This window comes from Vicia villosa, linkage group LG3, assembly GCF_029867415.1.
Source record: "Vicia villosa cultivar HV-30 ecotype Madison, WI linkage group LG3, Vvil1.0, whole genome shotgun sequence".
In the NCBI taxonomy this organism is placed as follows: Eukaryota; Viridiplantae; Streptophyta; class Magnoliopsida; order Fabales; family Fabaceae; genus Vicia; species Vicia villosa.
In genome coordinates this window covers 47,983,290-48,001,968 of record NC_081182.1, presented here as the reverse complement: position 1 = coordinate 48,001,968, position 18,679 = coordinate 47,983,290, and the positions used below count along the sequence as shown (strand labels likewise).

The following is an 18,679-nucleotide window of genomic DNA, read 5'->3' as shown; positions in this document are numbered from 1 at the left end:
CCCAAAAGTCAAAGTTGATCTTGGACAATTGATTTTTTCCAATTGAATTGTATTCTTCCAAGTATCAATTGAATCAAGCTCTTTTAGCCAAATGAATGATATGAATCGATTATGATGAGGCATTTGAGATCCTTGACTCTTGTTTTGAGCCATAAGACCTTGTTTTAACCAAAAGTCAACTTTCCAGAGAATTAGGTCAAAACCCTAGTTGTGTGCTAGGTAAATTTGAAAGTTGTTGATCTTGATCTGTACCACGCTTGAGCTTGGATATTGATGAGGGAAATCACTTGATCATATGAGAAAGATTGAGCCACCATGTAAGCCACAAAATCCTAATTTTCCTGAGCTCGTTGACCAATCACCCATCTTGTGAAACAAGCAACAAACGAACACAATTATTTTGTACATTTTTGGTTAGCAAATGACGAATGAATGATGATTATGGTGATAATGACGATCAAACTCTTTGAGATTCAATACAAATAAGGTGAGATCTTAGGGTCAAAAATTGGGGGTACAACAATATGTATTGGTAAAACTGGGACATTTCTCAAAACAAAAGAGCTTGCAGCTTTATGTAAAGAATTAAAAGCTAAACTTAATTTTCATAAGAAAGTTGGGAAATGGGTGTATGACGTGTTATTGGTTCAATTTTTTAAGAAAGAAATTTGATTAAACTTAATAGAGAACTATATAACCTGGAAGTACACCATAAGAGTAAATATTGGTATATAGAGATGAACCATTTCACATATTGAAATTTTGACATTAATATTCTTTAAGGCTATGTTTGGGAGTTTGGAGGAAAAGGGAGGGGAGGGCTTTGAAAAATAGGAAGAATTGAGTGAAAAGGATAAAAAGATTTTGGGTAGGAGGGTTTTGAAGGGTTTGAGTTTATTCATAACACCAAAAACCCCTTAAAATGGGGGAACTCAAAAATTGTATTGAAGGAGGATTTTAGAGGGTTTTGAAGGGCTTACATAAATTTTCCAAATATCTTTTAGGTTGTTATAGTATTCTGAAAATTAAAATTTAGTAATGATAAGGACTCTTTTATCATTCTAAACAAAATCATTTTTTCAAAAAATGTCAAATATTTTCCTATATTTTTTTAAAATTTTATTTTTGGAAGCCTTCCCTTCCCCTCCCCTCCAAACTCCCAAACATAACCTAAGTTAAATGCGCCGCTACAGTACGGAATTAACATGATGTTACAGTGCGTTATTACATTGAGTTATAACGTTTTCACAACTTGCCGCTACATTGAGTTATATGACTTAAGTTACATTATATGAATATTATATATGTTCCAGTTACATTGAGTTATATGACTTAAGTTACATTATATGAATATTATATATGTTCCAGTGAGATTGAATATATATATATATATATATATATATATATATATATATATATATATATATATATATATATATATATATATATATATATATATATATATATATATGAGTTTACTAACGTAGATCCACTTGATTTTATGAAGCTCTATTTTAGCAACATGCACTTTAGGGTGCATTTAACTATTTTTTAGTCACAGTTTGCTAAAAATCACCTTCAAAAATTAAGTGAGTGTATTTTAGAGAACTCCTGTGGGGTTTGCTAAAATATACCCACTTATTTTTATGAAGGTGTGTTTTAACAACATGCATCTTAAGGTGCATTTAACTATTTTGTAGTTAATGCTTGCTAAAATAGACCTTCATAAAAATAAGTGGGTCTACAACACTTACTCTTAGAGTAAATATATCCCTCCTCATATATATATATATATATATATATATATATATATATATATATATATATATATATATATATATATATATATATATATATATATATATATATATATATATGTGAATGAATTTTCACCCAATTCATCAATCCAAACACAATTAATCATCACATATTAAGGATTATCATCAAAACTTATCAATCACAAAACCATAGAAATTTAGGAATTTCATCCTAAACATGTTTCTACCCATAATACATTATTATACAATCCCAATAACCATGTAAAAACTCACATTTATGTTAATTTCTTGATGAACTTTTGAGTTTTCTCATTAGATTTTCTTCTCCTCTTTCTCGTTTTTCCTTTTCTCTAGGTTTGCCTCTTTTCTCTTACTAACTCTATTTTTTTTTTATTAAACCCTTACAAAATACACTAAGTCTAGTAACCACTAATGGACTTACTAGCACACTCCCACACTTACCCTTCACATTCCACTAAATTAAGCCCATTTACTTATTATTCTACAATTTCCACTTAATTAATTAATTCCATCATAAACCAACATTATTACTAATTATAATTCTACGATCTGACACTCTCACACCGACTAACCCGACACATCAAATAATTAAAACAAACCAATTATTCACAAACCACACAAATAATTTAATTAATTAAATATAATAATATATATAATTAATAATAAAAATCGGCGTGTTACAGGAGGCGTAGGGATATCATGCAAGTGGAGATGTTCATGGCGGGTGTTTAGGGGCGTAAAGCACTCCATAACCTTTCCACCTTGCTTGAATGTAGCTTTATCCCTAATGTGAGGTGTAGTTATTCTTCCACGAGTGTTGTGAGCTTTCGACATTAAGAACACACTCTTTTATGCGGCGAGCCTTCTTTTAGGTGTTACTTTCCTTGCCATTTATGTAGCATTCCACCCTTATGACCACCTCTGCTAGAAAATATGTTATCCTTTGGGCGAGAGGCTCGTTGAAGTGCCATACTTTAAGACCATTCTGAAATGCTCATACGAATATTTCTTGGTTCTGGTGGACGACTTTTATGTTGGCGCCATTGAGACGGGCGAGGTATTCCCTTAGGGATTCTGAGAGGCCTTGTCAAATGTTAAACAGGTTGGTGATGGACATCTTTTTGTGTCGACTGGAAACAAACTGATGTACGAGTTTCTTCATAATTTCCTAATAGTTGGCGATAGAAGCTTAGGGTAGGCCCATATACCATCGCAAGGTGTTGATGGATTATTTAATCCAACATCACCTCGAGGGATTCGATGGGCTTAACATCCCACTCATGGGCGCCTACACAGGTGTGCTAGGTGGGCCAGGTAGGCTCCTTGGGGTTCACTATAATAAGGAAATATAGTTGCGTCCTGACTAATAGCAATTGCTTATGGCCTAAAAGTAAGCGCTTGACCCTCTTGCATCAACAAGATCTTCATAGCCATCGACTATCATATCCCATATATCAACATCATAACCAAGAAAGAAAATTTCGATTTTGTCCTTCTAGTAATTAAATCTTTCTCCATCAAAGATTAGAGGTTTAGTGTTGTAGTGTTCTCTTTCATCGATAACTGGTGGCAGTGGTGTTTGATTGGCCATAGTGTTTCATAGAAAAATTCTGGATCTTTATGTGACACGGTTAAGTGTATGAAATTAAAATCGGAGCTCTAATGCCAATTGAAGGTGTGTGAAACACAAGAAATAGGGGGGAAGTTGAATTAGGTTTCAAGGTTTAAAATAAATTTCTTCTTAAAACATAAAGCAAGAACACAAGAACAAAAATAAATAGCACAATCATTTTTATTCTGGTTCACTGTTAACGAAGTTACTCCAGTCCACCGGCCAAGGTGATTTCGCCTTATCAACAAGGACTTAATCCCTTATAACCAAAATGAATACAAAACCACAATAAAGACTACCTGTCAATATTGTAAACCACAACAAAGATTAACTGTTACTTGTTGCAAACCACAAAGACTAGCTGTCAATGCCTTCTTGAGAATTCTGACTAAAGCCCTAGTCTCTCAATGAACTATTAAATTCACTCGTTGATTACAAAGGTTTTGTGTTTATAGAGTTGCTTCTTGAAAGTATATTACACAAAGTTGAAATACAATCAAATAACACAAAAATGTTAAGCAAGTATTGAACAAAAACTCACTTGCTGCAAGTTAACAAACAAAACTTCACTTGCTTACAAAACTATACAAAGAAATGATCAGAGTGATTTTAGCAGCGTTTCATCGTTGGTTTTGTAATCTCCAGAGTTATTCAGAGTAATAACATCATTTGAAATCTTCTTATAAGTCTTCTTTTATAGCTAACAAAGAGAAGTCAGCTGAAGGGTAATATTGTAATACGTAATTCTAGCTGTATAGTTCCAACGGTCAAGTAAGGGGGTGATAGACCATAATGTACAATAGTACCGACCTAGCGCCACCCTAGTAAGAGTAGACACCACTTATTATTTCCTCACGTGAATCCAAATTGATCTTTTATCTTCTAATCTCCATAGGCTTCAAATAGTAGTTGTTGAAGCATGTTTAGAAGGATCAAAAGATTTAGTCACAAAAACCTAATTCTTCAGAGTCTTGGGAACTTGTTCAAGCATAACCTTGTCTTCAGAGTTTTCAACACTTGGTCTTTTGAAACTTCAAAACCCAAGTCTTCAGAGTCTTTAGAACTTGTTCACTCGTAATCTTGTGTTCAGAATCTTCAACACTTGGTCTTCAAATCTTCATAGCCTAAGTCTTTAGAGTCTTCAGAACTTGTTCACTCAGAACCCTGTCTTTGGAATCTTCAACACTTGGTCTTCAAATCTTTATCTTCAAAACTTGTTCTTCCAGAACCTTGTCTTCAAAATCTTCGGAACTTGGACAATAAAATCTTAGAGCTAGAGGAAGCCCCAAAAGCTCTTTTATAAGAGTCTCGATCAGAAACTCTATTACAAACGTTCATCAGAACCGATGTTATAGAGGAATTCTCGAACTTGACTAAATTTGTGAACACATTGATTACTTCCAGAGTCAAAGTGTGTTGAGTTCAAAATCTGATGACGTCACACGCCTTTTCTTCAAAGTTAGAACCTCTTTAGCAAAAGCTACACAATAGACAGAAAATATTAGAGTACTTAAGTTGTTATCTAAGATATCATGTAATGTTATCATCAAAATCTAAGGCCAAATGCAAAACCAAATCTTGTTCTTACAGGCGCATCCTTGAAAGTGCCAAACAAGATATTGTTTTCAGAGAATTGGGCGCCCCAATGATGGCTATTTGCGTGTTAAGGGAGGCGACATGCTTGTAAGAGTTAATATGACCGTTAAACTTCGCCAAAGAGGAAGACTTAAAGTCTTCGAGAACATGTGTTTCCCATATTTCATTAAAAAATGGCTAGTGGTCCAGCACTTCCATCTTCTTTGTGGGGGTAGCCTCTTGTTGGTGTTGTTGTATGTTGAAGATGTTGTCCTTCAAGATCTTATTTTGGCGGCGTAGTTCGTCCATGGTAGCACACATCTTTGCTATTAATTTGTTATCACTACTATCTTCGATATCCTTTTGTGTGGGGGATTTCACTATCCTAACAACCATGTTTGGGATCAGTTAATGCTAGAGGTGGAGGTTTTGGTGAATTTTGAAGTGGTGATGATAATGGAATGCGCGACCCAGGTTAATTTTTTCGAGGCCCCATGGTGGGCGCCACTGTACTTGTCAAAAAGTACAGAAGCGTGGCACCGCATGACACCCCTTTGTTGGTAGGGGTGGCCCGAGGCTTTAAGGATTTTCGATGGTTTAGGGCTTGCTCACGATAGTGTGAAATCCCGTTTGATGGTGTTTTTGGGTATGGAGAGAGCAAGCTCACCTGAGGTGAGAAGTTTTGTATTCTTGGGGTATTCCGTGTGTCTTGAGTTTTCCTCTTTAACCCTAAAGTTAAGGTATTTATAAAGGCTTATGGACATGAACTTAGGGGAGTCATAAGAATTGGTAACTTCTCTACTTAGGGAATTGCGACCAAGACCTTATACAAATATGGTTATAAGTTATACACATGTAACCTCTAACGTTTTCATCATTGCAAGTAACCAGCAGAGTGGAGGTTATATCTGGGCCTTGTATTCTAGGGTGATTGTCTTATGAGGTTTTTCCTCGCAGTGCCTTTTCATAGACCTTTACAGATATATCACTACAAATATATATGATTAATATGTTATTTTATATATGTATAACTAAATTTCACATTTTTAGAACTTTTTTTATGTCTTGTGTTTTAAGGTCAATTGTGATGTCTAAAGCCTTTGCTTAGGCTGCGTAGCCTTTGGGATAGTCTTGTCTTAATTCACACATGTTCACGTAAGTTTTACTTATGCTTTCACTTTCTTATCTATAGCTTGAATATGTTGAAATTAAATTTAACCATTTCTCTTGTAATGCCTGATAAAATTACTCGAAACAGATTTAGTTTAACGTTCATTGCCTTTTTTTAAATGATCATCTTTTTATTTTTTAATCCCTTTTTTATAATTTATTTGAATTTAAATTTTTTATATTTTATCAGAATTAAAATTTCACATAACTCATCCATATAAAATCCGGTTGTAATGTAAGGGATGCGTGCATATTTACATAAAATGTTTTTACGTTTTATCTTTATCCAAGAATAAGATTTAAAATTTATCTAATACATCCCCTCACATTTATAACTATTGACCTTGATGTGTAGATATAGCTGATGAATCATCTATGATTCAATCAATATACTCTAATATCATATTAAAATTAAAATTTGGTTTAACGTATTTTTGAAAAATCGTATTTTAAGGTGACAGTTGTCACTCGGAATAAAGCCTCTTTACAAACATTATCGTAGGATTTAAGATTTTTTCAACAATTTATTTTAAATTTTGTAAAATAATTAGATGCATGAATATAAAGTAATAACTTACCATATAAATAATTAAAATTAAGAGAAAAGCATAAGTCAAATTTGGTTTTTTCTCATTAAAGAAAGAAAATTATTTAATATTCAATTTATTATAAATAAAAATATATAAATATTTGTTAAAAAAAATAAAAATCTCAAAAATAATGAAAAGTTAATATGGTATTTGTTAATTTTAAGTATAAATATTAAATCCTTTTTAGGATATATATCCCTTAACCAATGTATTTGGTCTTTTTTCTTTTTGCGTTTAAAAATAAGTAGTGTTTTTCAACTTTTTTTAGTTGTCAAAATTTGTAAAATATTACTTTTGAATTTATATTTAAAATAAAAACAAAAATAGTGTAATATATTTCACAAATATCAATGTGTGTGTCTGTCATTCTGGAATTCCGCAAAATTGTTCTAGCTTTTATATATCTTTTCATAAAGGTGACACCACAAGACTAACAAATCAATATTTCAATTCTTATGGTGTGTTCTTAATATTACTTTCAGGTAATCTCAATTATCTATTCTAAACTAAAAAAAAATCGACATATTTTAATGTTTAACACTCTCATCAAATTGTTTGCAATCTTTTGCTTTTATTCATTTTCATGTTGATCTACATTTGCTCGTGTATGTATCACATATGCTTCATGCTTCCATTTTTTAGTCTCAGAACTTTAATATTGAAATCAAGTTTTAATTTTTTTGTTAGTGACTATACATATTGTTGAAAACAGATCTTATTTGAGCTGCCTCTTTTCTCTTATAATTTTGGGTTTTTTTTCATGGTTTTTCACCGATAAAATATACTAAAGAACAATCTTTAAAGACGATTTGTACTATTTGTTTGAAATTTATCACAATTAAATCGTATATAAGTAAGATCTAATAAATAAAAATTTTGTCACAATTGAACTGTGTGGTCAGATAGAGTATTACTTTTCATTTGTCGATCTCATGGATAATTGCGACAACTAAAAACGTTACACATATTTGTTTAGCTTATTATTTAATTTTGAGACGAATATTTACGAATTAATAATCTCAGTTCTTTATTTTAAGCAGGACACAGGACATTAAAGTTATAATCTTTGAAGTGTAAATCTAGGAGAATCAACTATGGTGAACAATAATTTTGTTCCAAATGGTCTTTTGTCTAGTGAAAAAACATTTGTTGCTAGGGTGGTTGAAGGAAAGAGATGGTCACAAGTTGAAAATAGAACCACAGAGCTGCTTCAATGTGTTCAACTGAATCATAAATCAGAAACACTTCGAAATAATATTATTTCTTACTTAAAGGGCCTCATCACTAGCCATGTCCCTTGTAAGGTACCAAAACTATGCTTCATTTGTAACCTTTTTTATGATATCATTTTTCGATTTGGATGCGATGTTGTGGGAATTTTCTGCAATTTTAGATTGTAATAGATCTGAGACGTAGATTTAAGATCGGACGATTCTAGTTTTAAACTCTATTTTGTACAGTAAAATGATTTTAATCTGCCATTTTTTATCAACTGGTGACTAGTCCAAATTCAATAGAGTCATTCTCATTACAGTCAATGCTGTTACATTAGAAAATCTGATTCTGTCATTTTTTATTTGTTAATTGTTTTTTCTGCAGTCATAATACTCATTCTAATTTTTATTATAAAAATAATATTTTTTATATATTTAATAATCAATGTATTTGAACTATATAAATCAAATAAATTGATTATTTAATGTATTTAAAAATTGATTTTTTTTTTTTATAATAATGATCATATAAAGTATTAACTATTTTGTGAATGCAGATTCATTGAATTCATTGAAGTGACGCATTCCCAATTTGATACATTGATTTTTTTTTTTTTTGGTTTAGTCCGATTTGAGAGTCAATTCTAACCTCCCTCCTGATTATTATTTTGGGGATTGAAATGTATTCGAACAATATCAAACTATTTAAATGTATTTTAAATTATAATTCAAAATGAAAAAAACTTAATTTTTAACCATTAAATTTAAACCAGTCACTCACTCATGCATCAAATAGCTAATATTATTGGGTTCAAATAATACTCATTTATTTCCGACATAAAATATCTATGTATTTAAATCTTGTGTCTTTCATCAATGTCTGTATTTTTGAGCATATAGATTTTATTTTTATTTATCTTAGTTAATTTTATCTCAGTTAAGTATAGGCAATAATTGAATGAAATATAGTTATTTATGTAACATAATCTATTGAAAAAATCCTTAGACATTAAATTCTTTTTTTTACCCTATTTTGCCCTAACAAATAAGGCAGAAATTGTCCTTCTTCCATGCGATTTTTTTTTATCACTTTCAATTCTTAAACATCAAAATCTCTTTATACAAAATCTCTTTATACTTTTTAAACTGTGAGTATCGAATCTTTGATGGTTGAAGATGAAGATAATTGAAATTGTATGAACAATAACGTGATTTCTTCTTTGTTTCAGGTTTTTGAATTTGGATCAGTGCCTTTGAAGACTTACTTACCTGATGGAGATATTGATCTCACAGTTTTTGGCATCAGACAAATTTTGCCTGAAAATTCCATTCATGAGATTCTGCAAATCATACAGAATCAAAAGGAAAATGAGTTTGCTGAGTTTAGGGTTAAAGAGGTTAAGCTTGTCCAAGCAGAGGTATGTGATTGGTTGAGTTTGATTATGGTGTTATCCAATGCAATGCATTTTTATTTTTAATTCAATGTTTTGTGTTGTGGTTTTTGTTTCCTATGTTTGTTGTATGACTGATCTGAATATTGTTAGTGATTTCTAAATTTAGTACGAAATTTGCCAATTCGAAAAGGATTAGGTAGTATTTGTGAACTTGTGTTTGAGGCAAGGTTTTAAATAACGACCGCTGTCGTGTTGCGGTCCTGTAAAGGCTTTTGTGATTTCGGTCGGTAAGTGTTGTGCTGTGACAGTGATTGCGTTTGACGCGATGTGAGTTAACCACAATTTCTTCTTTATTACAAAAGCGATGAATAACAATAGTATCTGTATCAGCACCTTCTGTCCTTCTGATACCGTTTTATCGCGGTCGTTTTCATGGTAACATACCATTTTTTAAAACCTTGGAGGTAAACTAGTCGGAAGAATGAAAGATGATGTTATGAGATTGTCTCTTTTGCTCTCATTTGACCTTCCCCTATATCAAATATTTGCTCTTGCATTGTAATTGATACAAATATATATGTTTCTATCATTTTATGTGTTTCTTCTTGTTGACCAATGTCAGGTGAAGGTTATAAAGTGCTTGATTGACAGTTTTGCGGTTGACATATCTTTCAATCAATTGAGTGGTTTATGTTCACTTTGTTTTTTAGAGGAGGTAATACACTATTATTGAAAGTTGGGATTATCAAGCATATATATATATATATATATATATATATATATATATATATATATATATATATATATATATATATATATATATATATATATATATATATATATATTTGCAAGATCTATAACAAATAATTTATTGTTTCAGGTTGATCATTTGATTGGACATAATCATATGTTCAAGCGCAGTGTGATATTGATAAAGGCTTGGTGTTACTACGAGAGCCGAATCCTGGGTTCCAACAGTGGACTCTTTTCAACCTATGGGTTGGAAATTTTGGTATTATACATATTTAATCTTTACAACAATGATTTTGCTGGACCACTTCAGGTGAAAAACTTGTTTTCTTTGGTGTAAAGATTAATATTGATGTGGCTTATGTAAAATAAGAAAAGAAAATCATGTTATTGTGATACTATTGTTGGCGTAATCTTAGGTACTATTTCGATTTCTGGAGTTCTTCGGTAAATTTGACTGGGAAAACTATTGTGTTAGCTTGAGTGGACCAGTGCCCAAAAGCTCACTTCCTAATATGATAGGTTTGTGAAAATTTCTTGTGTGTATCATATCTCTAGAATAACGTGATCTCTTCATTATGGCTGATAGCCTTTACTTTGTTTTTTCTGAATTCAAAATCATAATAGCCGAGTCTCCAAGAAAAGATTGCCAAGGCCAAGACTTACTGCTCACCGAGTTGTTTCTTAATGCTTGTAAGACTTGTTACGGTAATATGCCGCGCAGTCTGGAAAATGACGAGAAACATTTTGTTACCAAATATATTGATATTATAGATCCTTTGTGTGCTTACAACAATCTGGGGCGTAGCGTCAATAAAGGTATTTCGCTATAAAACCTTGGCTAAAACATTTCTTTTATTAAAGATGTTTTTGTTGTTGCAGTAGCTGGAAGAAAAAGGAAAAAAAGAAGTTAATTCATGATATTTTGTGTTTGCAGTATATTCTTAAGAGCCATGATTTCTTCCCACTTTTGAGTGTGATATTTTATGTGATAAAGTAGTAAATGTATTTTCAACCACAAACGGAATTTTGATAAACAAAGTCTTTACATACTTTAAATTAAGCTGAGTAGTATCTATGTGGATCCAAACTATTGCAAGTTTTAGATTATCTCTTAGACCTGTAATTAGATTTAAATTCAAGGATAATAAACTATATATCTAGAGTTAATACAAGCTAGCTGATGGATTATTTGTGTGGCCTCTCTCTCATGCTCTGTCTATGGTATATTAGAAGTTGTTTTATTGCACTCTTCAACTTCTTTTATCATTTTTTTCCTGTTTTTTAATTCTAGTATTTTCTCAAGAAGATGGCTTATTTTTCCAATTACTTGTGTTTCTTCTTCTATCTGAATATCTGAATGTCTGGTTATAGTATCTCTGAGTAATTTACCTGATCTCCTGGTTATAATCTACTTTACAGGTAGCTTCTTTAGGATAAAGAATGCAATTGCTTTTGGTGCTAAGAGGATACTGAGAATTCTCGAATGCACGGATGAGAATTTAATCGCTGAATTTGATTACTTTTTCAAAAGCACATGGAATAGAAATGGGAATGGTTATTGGATTCATGTAAATGTTTATAATCTTTATGTAAGAAATAAAAAAATTGGAAAGTCAGCGCGTCAAGAATCTGAGGATGAACAGGCTCTAGCTTCTCGTGAGTCTCAATATAATAACCAAAAGCCTGATAACCAATTATCAGATATGGGACTGCATAAGGAAGAGCCTGATTGTTTGAATATCTCAGAAAGTAGAAGTACTCTTAAGGTGAGTGGATATTTGCATGCACTGATGGGTCAGTCTGCTGCTAAGGAAGAACCTGGTGTTGGGAATATGACTGAAAATAACAGGATTGAATATCTGGAAGCAGTAAAAGGTACAAATTTAAAAAACAATGAGGCAGTGAGGCAGCAAGAGGAAGAGCATCATTTTGAGAGTACTACGAAAAGTTGTACGAGTCTCAAGTCCAAAGGATACTTGCAGGCACTTTTGGGAGTGAAAAAAAGTGATGCATCTTTTTCACCACCGCCACAAAACATATCTTGCTCTCTAGATGTAGTTCAATTTCCGGAACTACAAGGGTTTCCCCGTGGCAGAAGCTCATTAAATTTGGGACAAGGCAGTGTTCATCCACCTGCTGTAATAATCACAGATAGTATTGTGATGAACCCAGAAATCTGTAAAAACACACCAGCTTCAGACTCAACCTCAGAGACCAGATTCTCATCCTTGCCTCTGAAACCAACTCATGGTCCATCAATTGAGAAGGCAGACATCTTCAGGCATGAGAACACCACTGCTGAATCTGACGCCTTAAATGTTCATGCGCTTCAATCACCATATGCATCTGGTTCATCTAAGATACAATTTCCATTCTCAATCAGCAATAGCAGTCATGTTGAAGCTTCACATTATTTAGGGAACCAATTTTCAGATATTTTTAATGGTGATTTTGTAAAATATTGGACAAATCTTCAATATGGGCGATACTGCGAGATTGAACCATTAGAGCCTTTGCCTTATCCTCCCATTTTTGAACTGCCAATGGATTTTCAAGAGCAATATCATTTGAATAGGCAGCCTTCAAGTTCTGCGAACGTTGTGGCTCCCGTAGTTCCTGACATGCCACCAACACTTGCTTCTGACTCGCATGAAGGCATAAATCAAAGCGTTTCTTTTTGGCTTCCCAGACTTAGTGGAGGCACTGGGTCTTTCATGCCAAATCCACTTGTTTACAACCAGGTTAATACTTATTTCTCCCTTTCAACAGCAAATGTTCTATTTACTGTCATTTTTGCTGATTCAGTTAAACATAATATGTTTCTAATGTTTAAAGTTTCTGCAGAAATATTATGACCGTGAGCTTTACAACAAACATCAGAATGCAAATTACAGATCTGAGAGACCAGGGAATTCGAATTTCAGCTCAAGGGGAAGGGCTTCTAGATCCAACAATGTGCCACGAAATTTGAATTCCAATTTCAGGGAAAGGTTTTCCAGCCGTGGCCAGAATCATTATAGACAACGTGAGAAACTAGGTATCTATCTATATGGTTCTTTCTCTGTGGCCAGCTTGCCATATTACCATTCATCCACCACTAATTATTTGCACTAGTCAGTCAGATTTGTCATTAGCTGTTTTACTTTAACTTTCTATAATGATATCATAAAATATAAATACAATGATTATAATAATTAATAAGTGGCTTTGCTTGTGCTTGGTTCTCTTAGAAGGTAAAAAGAAAGCATTGCATCAAGGTGAAGGGTCAAGTAGTGCCGTTAATAAACTTGGAAATTTTGAAAAGGGTTCGAAAGATATTTCTCCATATCAGCGCTGATCGTAATCCATTTTTATCGGGTAATGCTTTGTATTTTTCACTTTCTTCCTTTCCCCATTTAAGGGCTTTATTTAGCACCAACAAAGGTGATAAAATGAAACTAATTTGCTAGAGGTCACAGAAAATTTAGATTTTCTGGAACTTCATTGGTGTCAACTATTTCCTTTCAAAGCCTGTACCACATGATAAACGGGATACTCAATTCAAACTTATAAGGTTGAAGAATATAATATGCTATGTGTAGAGTGTATAGGTTCCTGCCGTTATTGGTTTAATGAAAATGTGGAATGTGAAAAATTTATTGTTTAACATGAATGAGTTTATGATATTGATGATTTTGTCTTACCATCTAATCAGGCTTTGGCGGACCTAGGTGTTGGTGATTGTGTGCACCTGCACGCCTTGAACTCTTAAAACTTAAACATGCCACCCTCTATTTTTTTTTTTTTTGCATTTTGAACCCTCTGGATTTTTTTTTTTTGCACTGATCTTCTCGCCGATACTCTTTCTCATGCACTAAACTCCATCTCCTCGTTCCTCCTCTTGGGCAAACCTTCCTCTCTCTCTCTCTCTCTCTCTCTCTCTCTCTCTCTCTCTCTCTCTCTCTCTCTCTCTCTCTCTCTCTCTCTCTCTCTCTCTCTCTCTCTCTCTCTCTCTCTCTCTCTCTCTCTCTCTCTCTCTCTCTCTCTCTCTCTCTCTCTCTCTCTCCTCTGTTCAGTTTCCACTTCCTTCCTTCATGCAATGCAATGCCTCTAACAACCGTGAACATAACAACATCTCAACAAGGTAACAAATCTCACTCAGAATTCAGATTTAGGGGTTTGAATTTTTTTATAAGACTCTACAACAACTACAACTCAGTCTTATCCACTAAGTGGGTTAATGATTCTGTAGAAGAGCTTAATGGTTCGGTATTCTATAGGCAGAAAGCGCAAGCAATGATTAATAACAACTTTCTGGATTTGGCTTTTTAAAGAATTGCATGTTCTTCATTGAGTCTTGTCATATGCAAGTGTATCATTTGTTATGACATCACATGTTGAGTCATTTATGATTAAAAATTCATGCCATTTGTTGACTTATCCCTACCTTACTTTTTTTAAACCGCTGTATTTCATAGTCATTAGACAATTTAATTTCGTAACATTTGCGTGCCATCATTAGATTTTGACGATTTTGAACTTAAATAATTTGCATCGGTTGCATTCTATCTACAATGTCTTGGATACGCCACTGTTTATGATGTTTTGTTGCATTGAATTGAACAGTGTTGATCTAAATAGATACTGGTTTATTATTAATTATTATGAACTAGAAAGATTTTTCTTATTTGTCTGTGCTTCACTTACTAAACCTTTAGACAATTGATCTTTTATACACAAAAATTAGAATATTATTACTGAAAATACTCTTATATCCTCCTTACAGATATTTGATCCATTTTATGCATTGCTTGAAGAGGGATGGAATTGTCATCATCAACCCAATGTTCTCAGGTGGTTTTCATCCGGAGTTTCTAGAGCTTGTAACTTTGTAGGCAATATATTATGTCCTGTTGTCTAATGTTATAAATGTTGTCATATGTAAAGGTTCTGCTTGGACCCTAAACTTTGGTTCATTGATATCAAACTCCAACTTTGAGAAAGTATTTTATCCTAGAACTTTTTTTACCAGATAGAAAAATATATATACAAGGTTATACCTACTCAACTGTGTGAAGGAAATATTTAACAAATATCTCACTTCATAAATGTGAAATAACTTTGGGTACTGCTAAACTATTATTTTCATGATCTATATCCTATATCTTAATTACCAACTAGAATATAACCCGCCCAATGCGCGGGTCCGGTGTAGATTATTTTATACTTTTGAATTAAATTTTTTAATTAAAATAAAAATATTTTCATGATAAACTTCATAAATGTGAAATAACTTTGGGTGGTAAACTATTATTTTCATGATCTATATCCTATATCTTAATTACCAACTAGAATATAACCCGTCCCTGCCCAATGCGCGAGTCTGGTGTAGATTATTTTTACTTTTGAATTAAATTTTTTAATTAAAATCAAAATATTTTCATGATAAATATATTTAGTCAACTTATACTATATAGGTTTTTTTGTTTTGTTTTTGTTTTATTTATAGATTATGTTCAATCCACTTTTTTATAAATATATGCATTGTTATATCTCTCTAAATTTATTTAATTCTTCTAAAAGAATTTCACAGTTATTGATAATTTCACAATTATTGAGATGATTTGTGATAAACTATGATCAAGTACTACATATGAAATGATAAGATAAATGATAGTTTTAGATAAATTTCAGAAAATATTTAATAATATAGGAAGACAATGTATTTTTTTAGAAAAAGATGAAGACATTATATTAATACTATTGCAATAGTTGAATATTTAAGAGTATTTATAAAATAAATATTATTGTTAATAACAATTAAAATTTATTTATTTCTTTTTAACTCATAAATCTCAATAATTAATTACCACCACTACCGTATGTTCCCTATTACGTTATTAATAATTCATTGTCAGATTTATTTAAGATATTCTTTATACTTACCAATATTTTATTTTTCTTTCATATTCCTTTTTTCTAATATATTATTGTTATTATTATTAATTAATAATAATAATAATAATAATAATAATAATAATAATAATAATAATAATAATAATAATAATAATAATAATAATAATAATAATAATAATAATAATAATAATAATCATCGACAGCTAAAACTTTCTTTCAAAACAAATATAGTGTCCAAATAATATTGTCCAAATATTATTACTATTATTATTATCAAAATTTCATTTGTGGTTGAAAATACATTTACTACTTTATCACATAAAATATCAAACTCAAAAGTGGAAAGAAATCTTGGCTCTTAAGAATATACTGCAAACACAAAATATCATAAATTAACTTTTTTTGTTTTCTTTTTCTTCCAGCTACTGCAACAACAGAAACATCTTTAATAAAAAGAAATGTTTCAGCCAAACACAAAATATCATAAATTAACTTTTTTTTTTTTTTTTTTTTTTTCCTTCCAGCTACTGCAACAACCAGAAACATCTTTAATAAAAAGAAATGTTTCAGCCAAGGTTTTATAGCGAAACACAATCAAAATTGTCCAAATAAATTAAATAATTCAATATAAAGATCATTTTTTTTCAAATAATAAAATAATTAAATTGATTGAATTTTTTAAAAATATGAAAATGTTAGAGTTTGTAATAAGAAAAAATCTATATTAAAAAACTTTTATCTTTATTTTAAAATAACTGCCTTACTAATAATAATAAGGCCTAATATTAATAGAAAGAAACTATACTTACTCAATTTTTTTTAAAATTTGATTCTTAACATAATATTGCTAAAAATCATATATATAAATGATGGTAAAGTATTCATCATATTAAAGAATTTTCATTATCTCTAAAATTTAATAATAATAATAAATAATTTAATTTTGTTTTATATATCACTCAATTTTATTGAATAGATCATATTAAAATGGTTTTTAGTTTATAGATAAAATACAATTTAAAATTTTAATATATTTTAATTTAGTATTAGGAATATGTACATTAAAATTACCCATAATTATATACCTTTGTATATGGTATTTTTTTAATGATAAAATGGTAATATTTATAATAAAAATTGCTATAATATTTGTTCTAATAAAAAAAATGAGACCGTTATGATGTATGAAAACACAAGTTTGTTATGAAAAACACAAATTTGTCATTCTTTTTATTCAATTTATTTTATTATGTATTAAATATTTATAAAAAAGATGAATAAATCTATACTATATTTTTGTTATGTAAATGCATACTATATGAATCTTATATATCTTTGTAAAAAAATATTTCTTAAATTTTAAAACATGAGTCAACGAATAAAAACTATTTTATATAATAAATAATTAAGCCTACATCATTTCTACTATCACATATTCATCAAATTAATATAATTTAATTATTGTATTTTTTATATTTTAGTTTTCAATCCATATTCTTAAAATAAATTATCAAACAAGTTTTGTCATTCATACTTTTTAGAATCATTAATTATTCTATGAAAAAATAGGTCTTAAATATTAATTTATAAAATTATTTTTAAAAATTAAAAAATAAAACACAATCAAACAACCTCATTATCTAATTGAGTTTTGAAAAAAATGCTCATTATTAATAGAATTATGTTTGACATGTATGTTTTTGAGCTTATAATTTATAAACTCACGTGACACCTCCGATAAATTTTTACCGCATATCCGTATAACAAAATTCACCGTTAGATTGTAAGCTAACTTCATATAGATCATGTCTATAAAATTTAACATCAATCGGAAATCATTTAATTCAAATATTTTTATATATAAAGTTATTAATAGTATTGATAATATTGATTCAAATATTTTTATATATTAAAAGAATTATAGGCACCGATTTATCATCTCTATTAGAAAAATTTCATTTTATTTTTATTTTATTTTAATTATATTTTGGGAAATGATTGTTGAATATTGAAAGACTTTTCATATCAAACCCTGGACAATGGACATCAAAGAGGATGATCTCAAGCTAATAACTAAACAAATGTTTGATTTTGAATCGTTCACTGCAAATGGGTTTTCTTTGAAAAAGCATTTTGAGTTTCAAAAATTGATGAACTACTTTGATATGCTTAATGGTCCTAATTACCCATACCTTGTCAAGTATTTCTGGGTTAGGGATGAAGTATATGATTAAGTTGCTATTGCTGCTGAGCTCAGATGGTTGAGTTGAAGATGAATCCAAGAAAGGGAAGTCTAGAGCTAAGATAAGTCTGAAGGAGTTCAAGGAAGTTAAGATTAGATCTGCAGTAATGGGTGTAGAAGTGACCAATTTACTCAGCCATATTGCTCAACTTATTGGAGTAAGGAATAAAGGAAAGTTTGTTGTGAAATTTAAGGATGGAAGAAAAGAAGCTGAATCGATCAAGTCAACTACATTCACAAATGCTGATGACTATGGGCTAGTGAAGAACATGTTTCTTGCTTATAGACTTCTATTCAGAATCTTGATTAGTAGTCTGATTCCTAAGGAAGGAAGTACCGATCAAATTTCTTGGGATCACAAGCATTTCATTTGGTTGTTGGTGAATAAGTAGTAGTTGAATCTGGATGCATACATCTTCCATAATCTATGTGAAG

At 30.8% G+C, this 18,679-nt stretch overlaps 1 protein-coding gene across 2 annotated transcripts; it reads left to right on the top strand.

The window, feature by feature from the left end:
* The first annotated feature begins 9,118 nt into the window (after positions 1-9,118).
* Positions 9,119-15,089, top strand: LOC131661321 (uncharacterized). 2 transcript variants are annotated; one of them, XM_058930826.1, is made up of 9 exons: positions 9,119-9,378; positions 9,977-10,069; positions 10,235-10,417; positions 10,524-10,626; positions 10,732-10,923; positions 11,527-12,848; positions 12,952-13,144; positions 13,338-13,464; positions 14,873-15,089. In XM_058930826.1, the coding sequence occupies exons 1-8, from the start codon at positions 9,157-9,159 to the stop codon at positions 13,442-13,444; spliced, it is 2,415 nt and encodes an 804-aa protein (XP_058786809.1). In that variant the 5' UTR covers positions 9,119-9,156; the 3' UTR covers positions 13,445-13,464; positions 14,873-15,089. The 2 variants fall into 2 exon arrangements, with proteins under 2 accessions (XP_058786809.1, XP_058786808.1); XM_058930825.1 differs by lacking the exon at positions 14,873-15,089 and adding an exon at positions 13,802-14,014.
* Positions 15,090-18,679: the final 3,590 nt, after the last annotated feature.

What these genes read in the sequence shown, in the direction of transcription:
- LOC131661321 (XM_058930826.1), top strand. Translation starts at nt 9,157, where the DNA reads ATGAACAATAACGTGATTTCTTCTTTGTTTCAGGTTTTTGAATTTGGA. An exon ending in TTAAGCTTGTCCAAGCAGAG is followed by an intron (nt 9,379 to 9,976) that starts GTATGTGATTGG and finishes GACCAATGTCAG; the next exon opens with GTGAAGGTTATAAAGTGCTT. An exon ending in CTCACTTCCTAATATGATAG is followed by an intron (nt 10,627 to 10,731) that starts GTTTGTGAAAAT and finishes AAATCATAATAG; the next exon opens with CCGAGTCTCCAAGAAAAGAT.